The sequence below is a fragment of the Myxocyprinus asiaticus genome, chromosome 49, assembly GCF_019703515.2.
Source record: "Myxocyprinus asiaticus isolate MX2 ecotype Aquarium Trade chromosome 49, UBuf_Myxa_2, whole genome shotgun sequence".
In the NCBI taxonomy this organism is placed as follows: domain Eukaryota; kingdom Metazoa; phylum Chordata; class Actinopteri; order Cypriniformes; family Catostomidae; genus Myxocyprinus; species Myxocyprinus asiaticus.
The window spans coordinates 9,650,935-9,665,972 of NC_059392.1; the positions used below are offsets into that span (position 1 = coordinate 9,650,935).

At 37.7% G+C, this 15,038-nt stretch overlaps 1 protein-coding gene across 9 annotated transcripts in view; it reads left to right on the forward strand.

The window, feature by feature from the left end:
• The window catches only part of LOC127438412 (rab GTPase-activating protein 1-like), a 131,227-nt gene that overhangs the window by 106,947 nt on the left and 9,242 nt on the right, over positions 1 to 15,038 (forward strand). For 4 of the 9 annotated variants that reach the window (XM_051693978.1, XM_051693981.1, XM_051693980.1 and 1 more), the window contains one exon: positions 11,614 to 11,706. In XM_051693978.1, the coding sequence (XP_051549938.1) occupies positions 11,614 to 11,706 (93 nt within the window). Of the gene's footprint in view, positions 1 to 2,603; positions 4,078 to 11,613; positions 11,707 to 11,795; positions 13,899 to 15,038 lie in introns of those variants that run through there. The other 5 variants (XM_051693986.1, XM_051693987.1, XM_051693983.1 and 2 more) reach the window with 5 other exon arrangements.

Below are 15,038 nucleotides of genomic sequence, written 5' to 3' on the forward strand. Positions count from 1 at the left end.
ATTCACATTTGCACCGTATGAGAAATTTGATGCTCTAGTTATTCAGAGAATGCATAGACCTTGTCTGGGGGACCTGACATTTCAAGGCTCCACCAAGGCAAGGTGGTTTTAGGTCTCAAGGATAAATACCCAAAAATCTGTTGTCTCAAATTCATTCCACAGGGCATTTATAGGCTATTTTCCACTTCCATTTGGCTAGTTCTTCTACCACATATGCTTATACGAGTGTGTTTTGTTGCTTTGAGGGCAGGGGTTAGTTGTGTTCATTTGTTTGTGTTGCTAAGCTTGTGTGGTGTGTTCAGGAAGGAAAGAGGAGTCGAGATCAAGACGACACTGTGTTCATCCCCTACCCTGTATTTCTGTCTCTCTTTTTCCCTCTGTTTGTTAATGTCTTCTCAGTATCACTAACAGCAGGATATCCTGTGCCTTAGTTGCTCACTGCTGTGCATCAGTAATGAAGTAATTGTATAATGTGTTGTATATCTAGAGATGACTGTTTGTATGCTACAGTTTATTCCAAAATCCTTGAAAATGTTTTTCCTAACTGTTGCTATAGGGATATTTTCTTTGGTACAGCTTTTACTGTCTGGCTATGTTCATGATGAAGTAAACTGTACAATATATACTGGATAGTGCATACTATGTTTTTAAAAGTAGTATGTGAAAGAGTATGCAATATACTTGTTTTCAAAAATAATAGGTACAGGGTTCCTGCGGGTCTTTAAAATGTCTTAAATTCAGTTTTCAAAAGTGTAAGGTCATAAAAAAAAGTCTTAAATATTATAATTTTAAGAGGTGTTAAATTTGGAGATGGAAAGGCAGGAATCACGAAATGGCCTAATTTGATAAACTAAAGGCTATGATTTAAATAAATGTGTGAGCTGCATGCTTCAAAGTGAAGACGAGGTACTGTTGCGCAGCTCGTGATAGTGTTTTCAGCGGTTTTAAGAGCAATCTTTAAGTTTAAGTTATCAATCAGTAAGTACTGGACATTTATGATTGCTGATAATCTACTGTTAATAAATAATGACAATGTTTAGTTTAAAGTGTTAATGTTGTTAGACGATTAAAGAAGATGATTAAAAGACTAGATATTTTATTTTCCTTTTGAATGCACAGCTGGAAGCAGTGAAGCACAGATATGTCAAAATAAGAGTGCCCAATGTATTTTGTTGTTAAAAGTCTTGAGCTATGCATCCAAGAAAATGTTAAAATATTTTTGAACTATTGGCAGATTAATCTGTTATTGCCTTTCGACACATTATTGTGGTATCAACAAAATCCAGTATCGGTCGACCTCTTATTCGTATGTAGGGCCTATTGATATATTGGTACGTAAACCAATTTTAATATATGTGGAAAACATTTCTTGAGTATTTTCAACTTGCAGATATGCTGTTTTACTGAAGCACTGTTAAGACCTTGTTGAATGTGTGCCTTGGTCTGATTAAGTAAAATAATCTGTGCTGCATGATTTATTTTGAGATTGTATTAATATTATTTGTTCAGGTCTGATAAAAGGTCTTAAAAAGTCTTACATTTGCAGAAACCCTAAGGTAGAATCCCATTCCAAACACATTTTTCTCTGAAATTGGGCAAAAAACCCTAAATCAGGCAGGATTTAAGACCCAGTGAGAGAGGAATGGGAAACTAGATAGGGAGAGGCACTCTGTGAGAAACAATCACCTGAGAGAGGTGATGTAACAGGTGCATTCATCAGCTTACAAATGAGTCCGCAAAGGAAGCAGAGCACAGATTTGTCTCTCTTAAGGATCATTATCCTTTGTTTTTCCTTGTATGGCACTTTGTTTGGACTCCCTATAGGACACGCCCACTTAAGCACCCTTGATCCATTTCTCTCTTTGCACTCCCCTAATGTGTCTTTTTCTTAATGAAAAACAAGGATGGGTTCATACCCGACTTTACTTGGATGGTGCTTTTACTAGGAAAAATCTGTAGTATTTACACCATCACAACATCTCCAAAAAAAAGTTACGTTGTGCTTAATCTTAACTATGGACTTCTTCTCGAAAGAGTGCCTTCAAAGAGATGAACATAATCACATCATGCTGTTTTATCAGTCTTATTTTGAAATTTTGTAGCTGGATTTTCTGGGTAAATCAGTTCTGCATTGCTGTTGGTAAACAGACAGCATCTGTGTGACCACGCCTTATTGACGCGGGCTCCCAGTGTCCGTGTGAATGTGTACCTGTGCGTATGTGTACGTAGTCACACTTTCCTCTTTATCTTCTGCAAACAAGAGTGAAAGGTAAGCATGGCAGCTGATCAATGAGAAAATGTTCTGTTAGATGTGAGCGCTGAAGTGGGCAAAAGACAAGTGAGATGTTTAAACTGCTTTTTGATTTGCCAATCAACCTCAAAACTTGCACAGTTTTGTTATTTTTATACTCTTATTCTCACTTGGTGTATTTTTACACTGTTTTTAGCTGATTTCTAGAAGATTCTGCCATTTGTCAGTGTACGGGGATGTCGTGTGGAGGATTTTTCCCTAGAGACAATGTCTCAGTGTGACGGTAGGGAGGGAGGAGACTGTTTGGCAAGGACAGGAACCCTTGTGCTATGTCTTCATATCAGACCTGGAAGCCACACACAATACACATACATAATGTGCCTCCAAGAGATTACTTCTACCACCCCCTGAATGGAAAATTTTCATCCAATCACATGTTCAAGAGAGGTGGAAATGCATGCCAGTTTTTTCTCTTTGAATTGGTGTACATTTAAAGAGGATCATTTCACCAGTTAATGAGCTTATGGGGTTGATGGAATTCACCGGCACCTGCTTACTCTGATGGCGAAAGCACAAGCTGTACTAACTTCCCCTCACTGGATTATGAACGGAGTACCAAATTTCACATCCTCTTGACAACAGAGACATGCTTCGAAAGTGGAAATTGCCTCTGAATTATTCAGAATTGGAATCAGTTGACTGCAAAGTAATCCACAACATGCCATCTCTAAACCTTGGCTGCATCTTTTTAGATATTTGCATTTGGATACTTATTAAACCAGGAACAGTGGAGCTTCAATTCTTTGAATTGAGCTTGGGATTTTCTGCGCAGGAAAATTAGTTTTTCTGTTTGCTGTGACATCTCGCACACTGTCGAGCACTCAGCCTTTCAAATTAAGCTATTTTGATGGCAAGCCCGTAGGGACCCGTTTGATGTATGCATACTTCAGCTGCTTTGTGATTCTCTTTAGTACAGTCAACACCAGGTATATGTGCAGATGACACGCACAGATGGCAGACTGTCATGTCTAGAAAAACTGGGCTGCAGGCGGACAGTACTGCACTGATGACGAAACTTGCTTTATGTGAAGACATAGTGCCAAGTGGAAAACCGAAGTATAGCTTTAGAGGCCCCCTTCCTGTCACCCATGTGAGCGCAGCGAAAAGGGCAGCGGTGCATCAGAAATTTAGTCATTGTGGTTTGTCTGACAAACCCAAACTTCCCCTACCTCTCTTTCGTCGCCCTTGTCACTTGTTCTGTTTCCAGTGGTAACTACCACTGTGACTGAACTTAGTCCCACGAGACTGTGGGGGTGAATATCATCCCTTTGCACGCTGTATAAGCAGCAACATTTGTGAATTCTGGAATTCATTGTAAGCGGATAAAACAAACCTTTGAGTGTCAGTTCATTGGAAGATTTAGAAGGGTTACATGATCCTTGAGCTTGGCAAAAACACTAGCTACCTGAGAAAGTAGTGGAAGACAAAATCAGGTGTGTTGTGTGTGAGTTCCTCCATGGTCCTGCCCCCCTGCATTTATTTCCTGCCTCAAGGGGCTGGCTCTTATACGTAGGAGACTGTCAACTGCCCAGTCTCAACAGACTTGTCAAAGAGTCAGCACTCTTTCCACTCCTCCTCCTTCCTCCCTCTCTTATTTCTTGAAACTCACCTGTCTTGCTCAGTACTCCTCAGCTGTACATGCACTCTTTGCCAAGATGATGCAGGAAGTGTCTATAACGGTGGCTTACGACGCACATGTTATCAATCAGATCTACGAGGAGGACATCTTTGCTAATCTGGTGGCCAACTCCAAACCAAAGCCAGTGGTAGGTCTCGTTCAATCAACTGTCTTTACCTTCAAGCCACAAGAAAATAAGTTTGTTTGTTAGTTAAAGCATGTTTGGACTTTATAACCTTTAAGCTTGTTGTATAAGACAGCAGTAGCCCATGTTTTTTAATAGATAACATGTTCTTTTAAAACTGTCTCACACTGTCTTCCCGCTTGGTGAAATTTCTGTTAGAGAAAGGTCCTGTAACGAAATTACGAGGCTCTACAATTTACTCAGTTATGTCCTTATTTTTGGCTCCAAGTTGGCATTTTTTGGAGAACTATGTGTGTGTGTTGGTAATAAGGTTCAGTTCAGGAGCAAGCCATTGGACCTTTAATGCAATTTTGCATGCTGTGACTCCTTTTTTCCCCCAGTGTAGATATTTTGAATATCCAGATGAGCCTAGTGACCTGAATATTCAAACATTTGTTTCTGTAAAAGCCCTGGTGTAACGAATTTCAATGAACAAAGCAGAGCTCACTTTCTGTGGCGTTTTTAAGTATATATACCTTTGAGAAAGAGGTGGTGAGAAATTGCACGTTTTAGTGTTAAACTTGAATGGAAAGTCGAGTTAATCTACTCATAATTTAAGTACCTGTGTAGGTGTTTTGTGTATATACTAACTCTTTACTCGCTGAGTGAGAATGTACCTGTAGCTTTGTCATAGGTACCAAATGTGTTTTAACGAAGTTCCATGAAACCTCCCTCACAAACTTTCCGTATACATATCAATGCAAGTGTAAAACCATAGTTTAACGTTTGTGCTGAGAGCTTTAGTTCCATGTGAGGTTTGCCATTTCAGTGTGTCATTTTGTGGTCTGTGGCTATGCGACATATCCGGACTGAGTCTATTGAGTCTACTGAGTGATGTTTGCATCACTATTGCTCTTGCTCATACTTTGGGTGAAAGATTTGAACAAACCCCTAACCCTAAATATCATATTTGGTGCATAACGTTTCCCACACAGTTTGTGCTACGGACATCGAGCGGTTTGTTGAGAAGAGGTGTGCTATTACTATTCACTATTTATATTATTTTTATTGAGCATTTAGGTGTATGATTTTCACCTGGCGGATGATTATAGGAGGCATCCAAGCCATATCTATGGACCAGAGAATTAAAAAGACTTGGAGGTGGGCTCTTTTGACTTGGAATAGTAGGCAGCCACCTAACAATGCCCTAGCAACCACCCAGAACACCCTGGCAACCTAATATCAACGTACCAAAAATATTTTAGAACACCTTATCAACCTCAGTAAGAACTACAGCAACACCTTGGTAGCCACCACCAACGCTGTAGCATTGCGGACTTAACTTCTGATATTTCAAATCAGTTGTTTCCTTCTCATCCCTGTACACCGTGTTCTGAAGAGTTTGTATCATCTTCACATTCCTCAAACAGCACAGTGAACACTTTGTGCAGTAACAGAGGCAAAAGTGCTTGGCCTACACCTTCCCTTTTTTACATATTGAGAAGTTAACTTACCCAAGCTTCAAACCAAAAAAACGTCGTCATTACAACTTCACAAAAAATGTGGCTTCCGTGATAAAACCAATTGTTCAAACACTTGAACAAAACATGTTTGTCGCTCTGCTGACTCTCATCTCAAGTGTCCTTAGTCTACTGGGTCTGTGAATACAGCCAGCTTTTGTGTGGTCAGCAGACCCCTCCTTCATTCAAAGAGGTCAGAGTTCAGACACACTGTATGGGGACATGGAAGACATTCAACAATGAGCTGCTGTTCAGGAGAGGTGATGCTGTTACAGATAAGATGGTTTCCTAAATGTTATCCAACAAATGTCCATTCAATGGATCTTTGTGTGTTTGGAGGACATGTTTTGTCATTACCACTATGTGTTGTCAATAATAGAGAGGAGAAATTGCAAAATATTATTTTGCTTAATTTGTAAATCTAGATTGAAGGATATTTAGATATTTTTACTGGAAAACAAGCCAAAGACACCAGTAAGAAAATGATTTTTTGCGATTTCTCCTCTCTATTATTGACAACACATACAGGTGCATCTCAGTAAATTAGAATGTCGTGGAAAAGATAATTTATTTCAGTAATTCAACTCAAATTGTGAAACTTGTGTATTAAATAAATTCAATGCACACAGACTGAAGTAATTTAAGTCTTTGGTTCTTTTAATTGTGATGATTTTGGCTCACATTTAACAAAAACCCACCAATTCACTATCTCAACAAATTAGAATACATCATAAGACCAATAAAAAAAACATTTTTAGTGAATTGTTGGCCTTCTGGAAAGTATGTTCATTTACTGTATATGTACTCAATACTTGGTAGGGGCTCCTTTTGCTTTAATTACTGCCTCAATTCGGCGTGGCATGGAGGTGATCAGTTTGTGGCACTGCTGAGGTGGTATGGAAGCCCAGGTTTCTCTGACAGTGGCCTTCAGCTCATCTGCATTTTTTGGTCTCTTGTTTCTCATTTTCCTCTTGACAATACCCCATAGGTCTGGTGAGTTTGCTGGCCAGTTAAGCACACCAACACCATGGGCATTTAACCACTTTTGGTGCTTTTGGCAGTGTGGGCAGGTGCCAAATCCTGCTGGAAAATGAAATCAGCATCTTTAAAAAGCTGGTCAGCAGAAGGAAGCATGAAGTGCTCCAAAATTTCTTGGTAAACGGGTGCAGTGACTTTGGTTTTCAAAAAACACAATGGACCAACATCAGCAGATGACATTGCACCCCAAATCATCACAGACTGTGGAAACTTAACACTGGACTTCAAGCAACTTGGGCTATGAGCTTCTCCACCCTTCCTCCAGACTCTAGGACCTTGGTTTCCAAATGAAATACATAATTTGCTCTCATCTGAAAAGAGGACTTTGGACCACTGGGCAACAGTCCAGTTCTTCTTCTCCTTAGCCCAGGTAAGACGCCTCTGACGTTGTCTGTGGTTCAGGAGTGGCTTAACAAGAGCAATACGACAACTGTAGCCAAATTCCTTGACATGTCTGTGTGTGGTGGCTCTTGATGCCTTGACCCCAGCCTCAGTCCATTCCTTGTGAAGTTCACCCAAATTCTTGAATCGATTTTGCTTGACAATCCTCATAAGGCTGCGGTTCTCTCGGTTGGTTGTGCATCTTTTTCTTCCACACTTTTTCCTTCCACTCAACTTTCTGTTAACATGCTTGGATACAGCACTCTGTGAACAGCCAGCTTCTTTGGCAATGAATGTTTGTGTCTTACCCTCCTTGTGAAGTGTGTCAATGATTGTCTTCTGGACAACTGTCAGATCAGCAGTCTTCCCCATGATTGTGTAGCCTAGTGAACCAAACTGAGAGACCATTTTGAAGGCTCAGGAAACCTTTGCAGGTGTTTTGAGTTGATTAGCTGATTGGCATGTCACCATATTCTAATTTGTTGAGATAGTGAATTGGTGGGTTTTTGTTAAATGTGAGCCAAAATCATCACAATTAAAAGAACCAAAGACTTAAACTACTTCAGTCTGTGTGCATTGAATTTATTTAATACACGAGTTTCACAATTTGAGTTGAATTACTGAAATAAATGAACTTTTCCACGACATTCTAATTTATTGAGATGCACCTGTAGTGGTAAAACATGTCCTCCAAACACACAATGATCGTAAGATATTAAGTCTTGTGTTCAAATAAATCATACAAAATTTGGTGAGGTTGATGTTTGAGACAAAAAAAATCTATTTGCCAATGGGGTATAAAAATAACTTTTATTTCAAAGAGAAAGCAAGTTTAGATTTCTTAAACCATTGGCAAATAGTTTTCTTGTTTTATTCTTATTTCTCTGTAAACAAGACTTAAAGGAATATTTCGGGCTCAATACATATTCAGCTCAATCAACAGCATTTGTTGCATAATGTTAATTACCAAAAATATATATATATATATATATATATATTTTGACTCGTCCATCCTTTAAAAAAAAGCAATAATCAAGGTTAGAGTGGATTCCACTTACAATGGAAGTGAATGAGGACAGTTATCATTTTATAAAAGCATTTACATGAATTCTTCTGTTAAAACTCATGTATTTGAGCTGTAAAGTTGTTTAAATCATTCTTTTTACAGTCTTTTTAGGGTTTGTTGACTACATCGTCCTGGCAGCGAAATTGTAAAATTGGCTATAACTTTCACTTCAATTGTAAGTGCCTCACTGGAACCCAGATATTTTTTTTTTTTTTTTTTTTTTTTTATAAAGAAATGGAGGAGCTAGTCCAAATACATTTTTGTGGTAATCAGTGTTATGCCACAAATGCTGTCCATTGAGCTTAACTTGTATTGAACCCAGAATATTACTTTTAATGTCTTGCTTCATTTTGCTTAAGTGTATCTTGTTTTAAGTATGTTTAGATCAAAAAACAAATACTTAAAAAAGCTTACTTAATCCTTGGTAAGAAAAGAGTGCTGAATACTTCTCTTACAAACATGTCAACCCTTTTTACAAACTTGTGTGGAAACCCCAAACGGCTGTTTGTTTCACTTGAAAACACTATTGCAGTGTCTGTAAACATTTCTTCTTTCCAATAAGTTTCAATCTTTGAAGCCTTCTTATAATGAAAGGCTTTAAGGAATCTGATCCCATATCTGCTGTAGGAAAATTGTAATAAAGCAGTGGATGAGGAAGAGCCCCTTAGGACTTGCTCCACTGAGCATGCTCCATCTTTAGATATACCATAGTAACTCTGGCTATGTTGCCATAGGAACGGACAGGGGCACTGCGCTTTTAAAGGCTCCTGAGATATTTTTGGATCATGTTTATAGGATTTATCCACATGGTTATCTGTCATTTTACTGAGATACTGGACTCAGTTAAGAACAAATGACAAAAATAATGTAGCTCTGTTAAAGTATCGTTGTTTTTTTAATTTCTTTAGATTACCGAGGTGAAGGAAGAGTTGTCATCCAGTTTTGTTTTTACATCTCATAGCAGTGTGCATTCATTTTCACACATTTTATTATTGTCTTGTATCTTAATCTTGTATTAGTGGCACAGCAATGTGACACCACAGATTATTTTTACAATAACAACTATTTTATGGCTTTTAATTATGGCTTTCAAAAAATCCTCTCACAAGCCTTTTTTGTCAGCTGAACTTATCTAAATTATTTATTTGGAAATACGCCCTGATATTTCAAGTAATTTTCTAACTTTTCTATAAATATTATGAATAATAAAAGTCTTGACTTATATTTTATACAGTTGTGCTCAAAAGTTTGCATACCCTGGCAGAAATTTTGACATTTTGGCATTGATTTTGAAAATATGACTGATCATTAAAAAAAACAACTGTCTTTTATTTAAGGATAGTGATCATATGAAGCCATTTATTATCACATAGTTGTTTGGCTCCTTTTTTAATCATATTGATAACAGAAATCACCCAAATGGCCCTGATCAAAAGTTGACATACCCTTGAATGTTTGGCCTTGTTACAGACACACAAGGTGACACACACAGGTTTAAATGGCAATTAAAGGTTAATTTCCCACACCTGTGGCTTTTTAATTTGCAATTAATGTCTGTATATAAATAGTCAGTGAGTTTGTTAGCTCTCACGTGGATGCACTGAGCAGGCTAGATACTGAGCCATGGGGAGCTGAAAAGAACTGTCAAAAGACCTGCGTAACAAGGTAATGGAACTTTATAAAGATGGAAAAGGATATAAAAAGATATCCAAAGCCTTGAAAATGCCAGTCAGTACTGTTCAATCACTTATTAAGAAGTGGAAAATTTGGGGATCTCTTGATACCAAGCCAAGGTCAGGTAGACCAAGAAAGATTTCAGCCACAACTGCCAGAAGAATTGTTTGGGATACAAAGAAAAACCCACAGGTAACCTCAGGAGAAATACAGGCTGCTCTGGAAAAAGACGGTGTGGTTGTTTCAAGGAGCACAGTACGATGATACTTGAAAAAAAATGAGCTGCATGGTCGAGTTGCCAGAAAGAAGCCTTTACTGCGCCAATGCCACAAAAAAGCCCGGTTACAATATGCCCGACAACAATTTGACACGCCTCACAGCTTCTGGCACACTGTAATTTGGAGTGACGAGACCAAAATAGAGCTTTATGGTCACAACCATAAGCGCTATGTTTGGAGAAGTGTCAACAAGGCCTATAGTGAAAAGAATACCATCCCCACTGTGAAGCATGGTGGTGGCTCACTGATGTTTTGGAGGTGTGTGAGCTCTAAAGGCACGGGGAATCTTGTGAAAATTGATGGCAAGATGAATGCAGCATGTTATCAGAAAATACTGGCAGACAATTTGCATTCTTCTGCACGAAATCTGTGCATTGGACTTTCCAGCACAACAATGACCCTAAGCACAAGGCCAGGTTGACCCTCCAGTGGTTACAGCAGAAGAAGGTTCTGGAGTGGCCATCACAGTCTCCTGACCTTAATATCATCGAGCCACTCTGGGGAGATCTCAAACGTGCAGTTCATGCAAGATGACCAAAGACTTGCATGTCCTGGAGGCATTTTGCCAAGACAAATGGGCAGCTATACCACCTGCAAGAATTTGGGGCCTCATAGACAACTATTACAAAAGACTGCATGCTGTCATTGATGCTAAAGAGGGCAATACACAGTATTAAGAACTATGGGTATGCAGAATTTTGAACAGAGGTCAATTAATTTTTTTCTTTGTTTCCATGTTTTGTTTTATGCTTGTGCCATTCTGTTATAACCTACAGTTGAATATGAATCCCATAAGAAATAAAAGAAATGTGTTTTGCCTGCTCACTCATGTTTTCTTTAAAAATGGTACATATATTACCAGTTATCCAAGGGTATGTAAACTTTTGAGCACAACTGTATATGGTCAGGGTAAAATTTTAAATTTTAATTTTTTTAATGTTAACAATTTATCTTGGTTTATGTTAATTTCTACATGTACTAATATGATTTTAAAACTTAGTTGAATACGTTAACATTAGTTAATGCATTATGAACTAACAATGAACAATTGTATTTTTATTCATTAACATTAGCCAAGATTAATAAATGCTGTAAATATATATTGTTAGTCCATGATACCTAATGCATTTACTGTACTAATGTTAGCAAATAGAACCTTATCGTAAAATATTTGTTTTTATTTTACGCATTTTATTTTGAAAATTATACATTTCACAAAACCTTTGCAGTTTCATCATGAACCTCTAGGGGTTTGTGAACCCTCAGCTGGCAAGCCCTGTTTTACGCTACCAGTTTATGAAAGATTACATTGCTGATCGTCTTGGCTTCTATATTTACGTTTAACCCTTTAATGTGTACCTCTGGTCTTTAGTGACCCGGAATGTCATTCCACCCACTGTACCTTATATAGTTTTTGGAGTTATGCCCACAACTCTTTAGTATTCCTCAATCTTTCTCTTTTAAATACAGTGCATTCGTGGTATGCATTTTATCAGTTTGTGCTTTTTGAAACCAACCCATGACCTTAGCCTTGACCATATCTTTAATAGCTTGAAGGTGTACATGTCACAAAACTCATCTCTGCTTTCCACTATCTTTCCAGGTGCCAACAAAGAAGCTCAAGAAGTTTGAGAAGGAGTATCAGTCTCTGAGAGAGAGCCAGTTACAACAGGAAGACCCCATAGACCGATATCAGGTAAGAACGAACCTGACGTAGCCCCGCCTCCTCCACTCTTCCTCATCCTCATGTTCTTCGTTCATCTTCATCCTATCACTTTGTCCCAGATCAGGACTGTGTAGCGGGCTGCACTGAAAACCCACAAACTCTGTACAGCATACTCTCATCAGAGAGAGAGAAAGAGAGCGAAACGTTCGCAAAACATTAGTTGAACGAATGTTTAACACATTGCAGGTGCTTGTGCTGTACGAAAGTGCGGAGAAATGCTTGCGAAATGTTTTTTGAAGGAATGTTTAACACACTGTATATGCTTTTGCTGTACGAAGGTGTGGAGAAACGCTTGCAGAGCATTAGTTGAACAATTATTTAACATATTTTTGATGTTTGTTTTGTACGCATGTATTGAGAAACTCTTGCGAAACATTCGTTGAACGATTGTTTACCAAATTGTAGATGCTTTTTTTGTACGGTTATCAGAATATTTTGTTCAAATATTTAAATGTTTTTTTAACATTTTCCAGTTTTGTTTTCTTGTTTGTTTTAAATTGTAAGCTAAAAAAAAAAGTGAATTTCAAAGAGCAACTTGCATAATAATGGCAAAAAATTGTTGCGTTTTTGTTAGTGCATTTTAGTCTTTTGTTTACATCCACTTGGGTAAATGTTGAACTGAATGTTGGATTGTACTCAGGATTTTTTTTAAAAAAGCAGTAAAAACAAACTAAGCATTTGAGCAGAGTAGTAATGTTTGTTTATTAAAAAAAAAAAAATTCTTCTTTGTTTTATTTAAATTCAACATTTAAAAATTAACTGTATTTTTGGAGTGTAGTTGTTTTTTATGTTTTATGTTCTTTGGTTTATATTCATGTAACAAATAAAAGTTTTTGATATTTCGCTTTTTTAAAAGTCTTTCTATTTTGGTAAAAATATGTTTTACGAAAGTGCTTTTAAATGCAACTAAGAATGTTGATAAGCCAAGCTATGATTAAAGGAAGCTCCATTACTCAGTCATTTCCTTGCCATTACTTCCTTTTTACCCTCTTCTTCCCTCACCCATTAACCAATAAGATTCCCTTACTCGCCTTATGAGACCTTGTTACTCACCCTGTTTAACCAATGAGCTGTTGCGTGGGGCGGAGCTTGGACAGGCAATGAGAGGAAGCGGTGTTGTATTTTGCCGTTGGTGCTGGATGGGGAAGTCCTCTGCGGTTCTTGTTCTAGTGGGTGTAGTGTTGAAACTGTGGTGTAGTCTACGGTGCAGGTAAGCCTCCAGTCCACTAGCACTCATTGGCTACTAACAAACGTCTGCCTGCATTGCTGTAAATGTTTTCGTCCTTGTTTCTCTGTTCAATTTAAAATTGAATTGCCTCAGGCCTTTCCATGTTACATCAACCAGCAACTGCTATGCACAACCACAGAGTCTGAGTTAACAAGCAATGTTTGTGAGTGTGTATGAGAGTGTGTTTGTAAATGGAAGTCAGATGACAGCTTTTCCTCTTCCTGATAAGGAAATGTGTGTATCATGTGAAAACACTGAGGCAGAGTGGAGATTCCCTGGTACAAAGCTGGCTCTCTAATAAGACAATGCAGAAGTGACGCTGTAGTCATTGAGTTTTAATCATCAAGGCATGACTTGCAAAAACTGATCCTAGATCAGCTTTTAGTCTCTAAGCAGCTTTATAGACCACCTGTAATCTTTCATATTGAACTGTTATTGAAAATTAAGGAAGTTATTGTTAAAATATCCCTTGTAATATGTAAGTTCTCTAATGTTATTTGTAGGGCCAGGCAGAGATTTTTTTCTTTGCATTTTCTGTGGTGATTTAGGGGTGATTTATTCTTTAGCTCCCTCACAAAAAGTTTTTGCGTTCCCTCGCAATAGTTTGCACTCCCTCACAAAAAGTTTCTAATTTCCTCGCAATAGTTTGCTTTCCCTTGCAATAGTTTTGCGTTCCCGTATAAAAAGTTTTGCATTACTTTGCAATAGTTTGCATTCCCTCTCAATAAATTCTGCGTTCCCTAGCAATAGTTTTGCGTTCCCGCACAAAATGTTTTGTGTTCCTTTGCAATAGTTTGCATTCCCTCTCAATAAGTTTCGGGTTCCCTCACAAAAAGTTTTGCATTCCCTAGCAATAGTTTGCATTCCCTTGCAATAGTTTTGCGTTCCCGCACAAAAAATTTTGCGTTCCTTTGCAACAGTTTGCATTCGCTCTCAATAAGTTTCGGGTTCCCTCACAAAAGGTTTTGCGTTCCCTAGCAATAGTTTGCATTCCCTTGCAATAGTTTTGCGTTCCGGCACAAAAAGTTTTGTGTTCCTTTGCAAGTTTGTATTCTCTCTCAATAAGTTTTGCGTTCCCTAACAATAAGGTTTGCATTCCCTTACTATATGTTTTGTGTTCCCTCCCAATACTTTTGCGTTCCCGCACAAAAAGTTTTGCATTACTTTGCAGTGGTTTGCATTCCCTAGCAATACAGTTTGCGTTCCTTCACAAAAAGTGTTGCGTTCCCTCTCTAAACTTTGGGTTCCCTCGCAATAGCTTTATCCATCCCTTATGAAAATTATCATAATTTTTGTTTGGTGGAATGTGGAAACCATGGTTGTAATCTTTTTTTTTTTTTTTTTTTTTTTTTTTTTGGGGAAGAATAATTATTAATTGTATTAATATAGTTTTAATTTTCCTGTATTATTGCTATGGTTTTACTACGAATATCAGTGTTAAAATATGGTTACTGTAGCAAGTCAAGGTACATTTTTTTGGTTGTGGTTGTCACAATATAGTTGAACCAAGTTTCTGGAGTAAAACAATGGTACATCAGTGGTTATTTTTGTTTTACTACAAATACCAAAGTTCAGCTATGGTAAAAACATGGTTAATTTTCGATAGAGATTGGTATTGCGAGGGAACAAAAAACTATTTCAGAAAATAAATTCTCCCTGTCCTCTAAGGGGCTCTGTAAATATCTGTTGAATTTAAACATGGTGAAATGTATTAAACTGAGTTGAAGTCATACACTCTTATTGGTAGCTAAAAGAATAATTGGATTCACCTAAATATGTAATAAACAAACACGCAAGGTTCAGGGGATGAGTAGTGCTTTGCGAATGGTGGGTGTCCCAGTTCTGTGTAATTCTTTAATTGTATGGTGTGTAGCCTACTGTTTTTTTTTTTAGTTGCTTTTCTCATTATACACAACATAGTATACATAGTACACAAGTTCGAAGTTACTGTACATTAGACATAAAATATGTTATAATTGGCTGTATTTGTTGCATTGCCCAGTATTTTCGCTTATAGTGTGGATAGAAAAATTGTTAGGACACTAAGTTATGAGAAAAAATGTCAATCGAAACA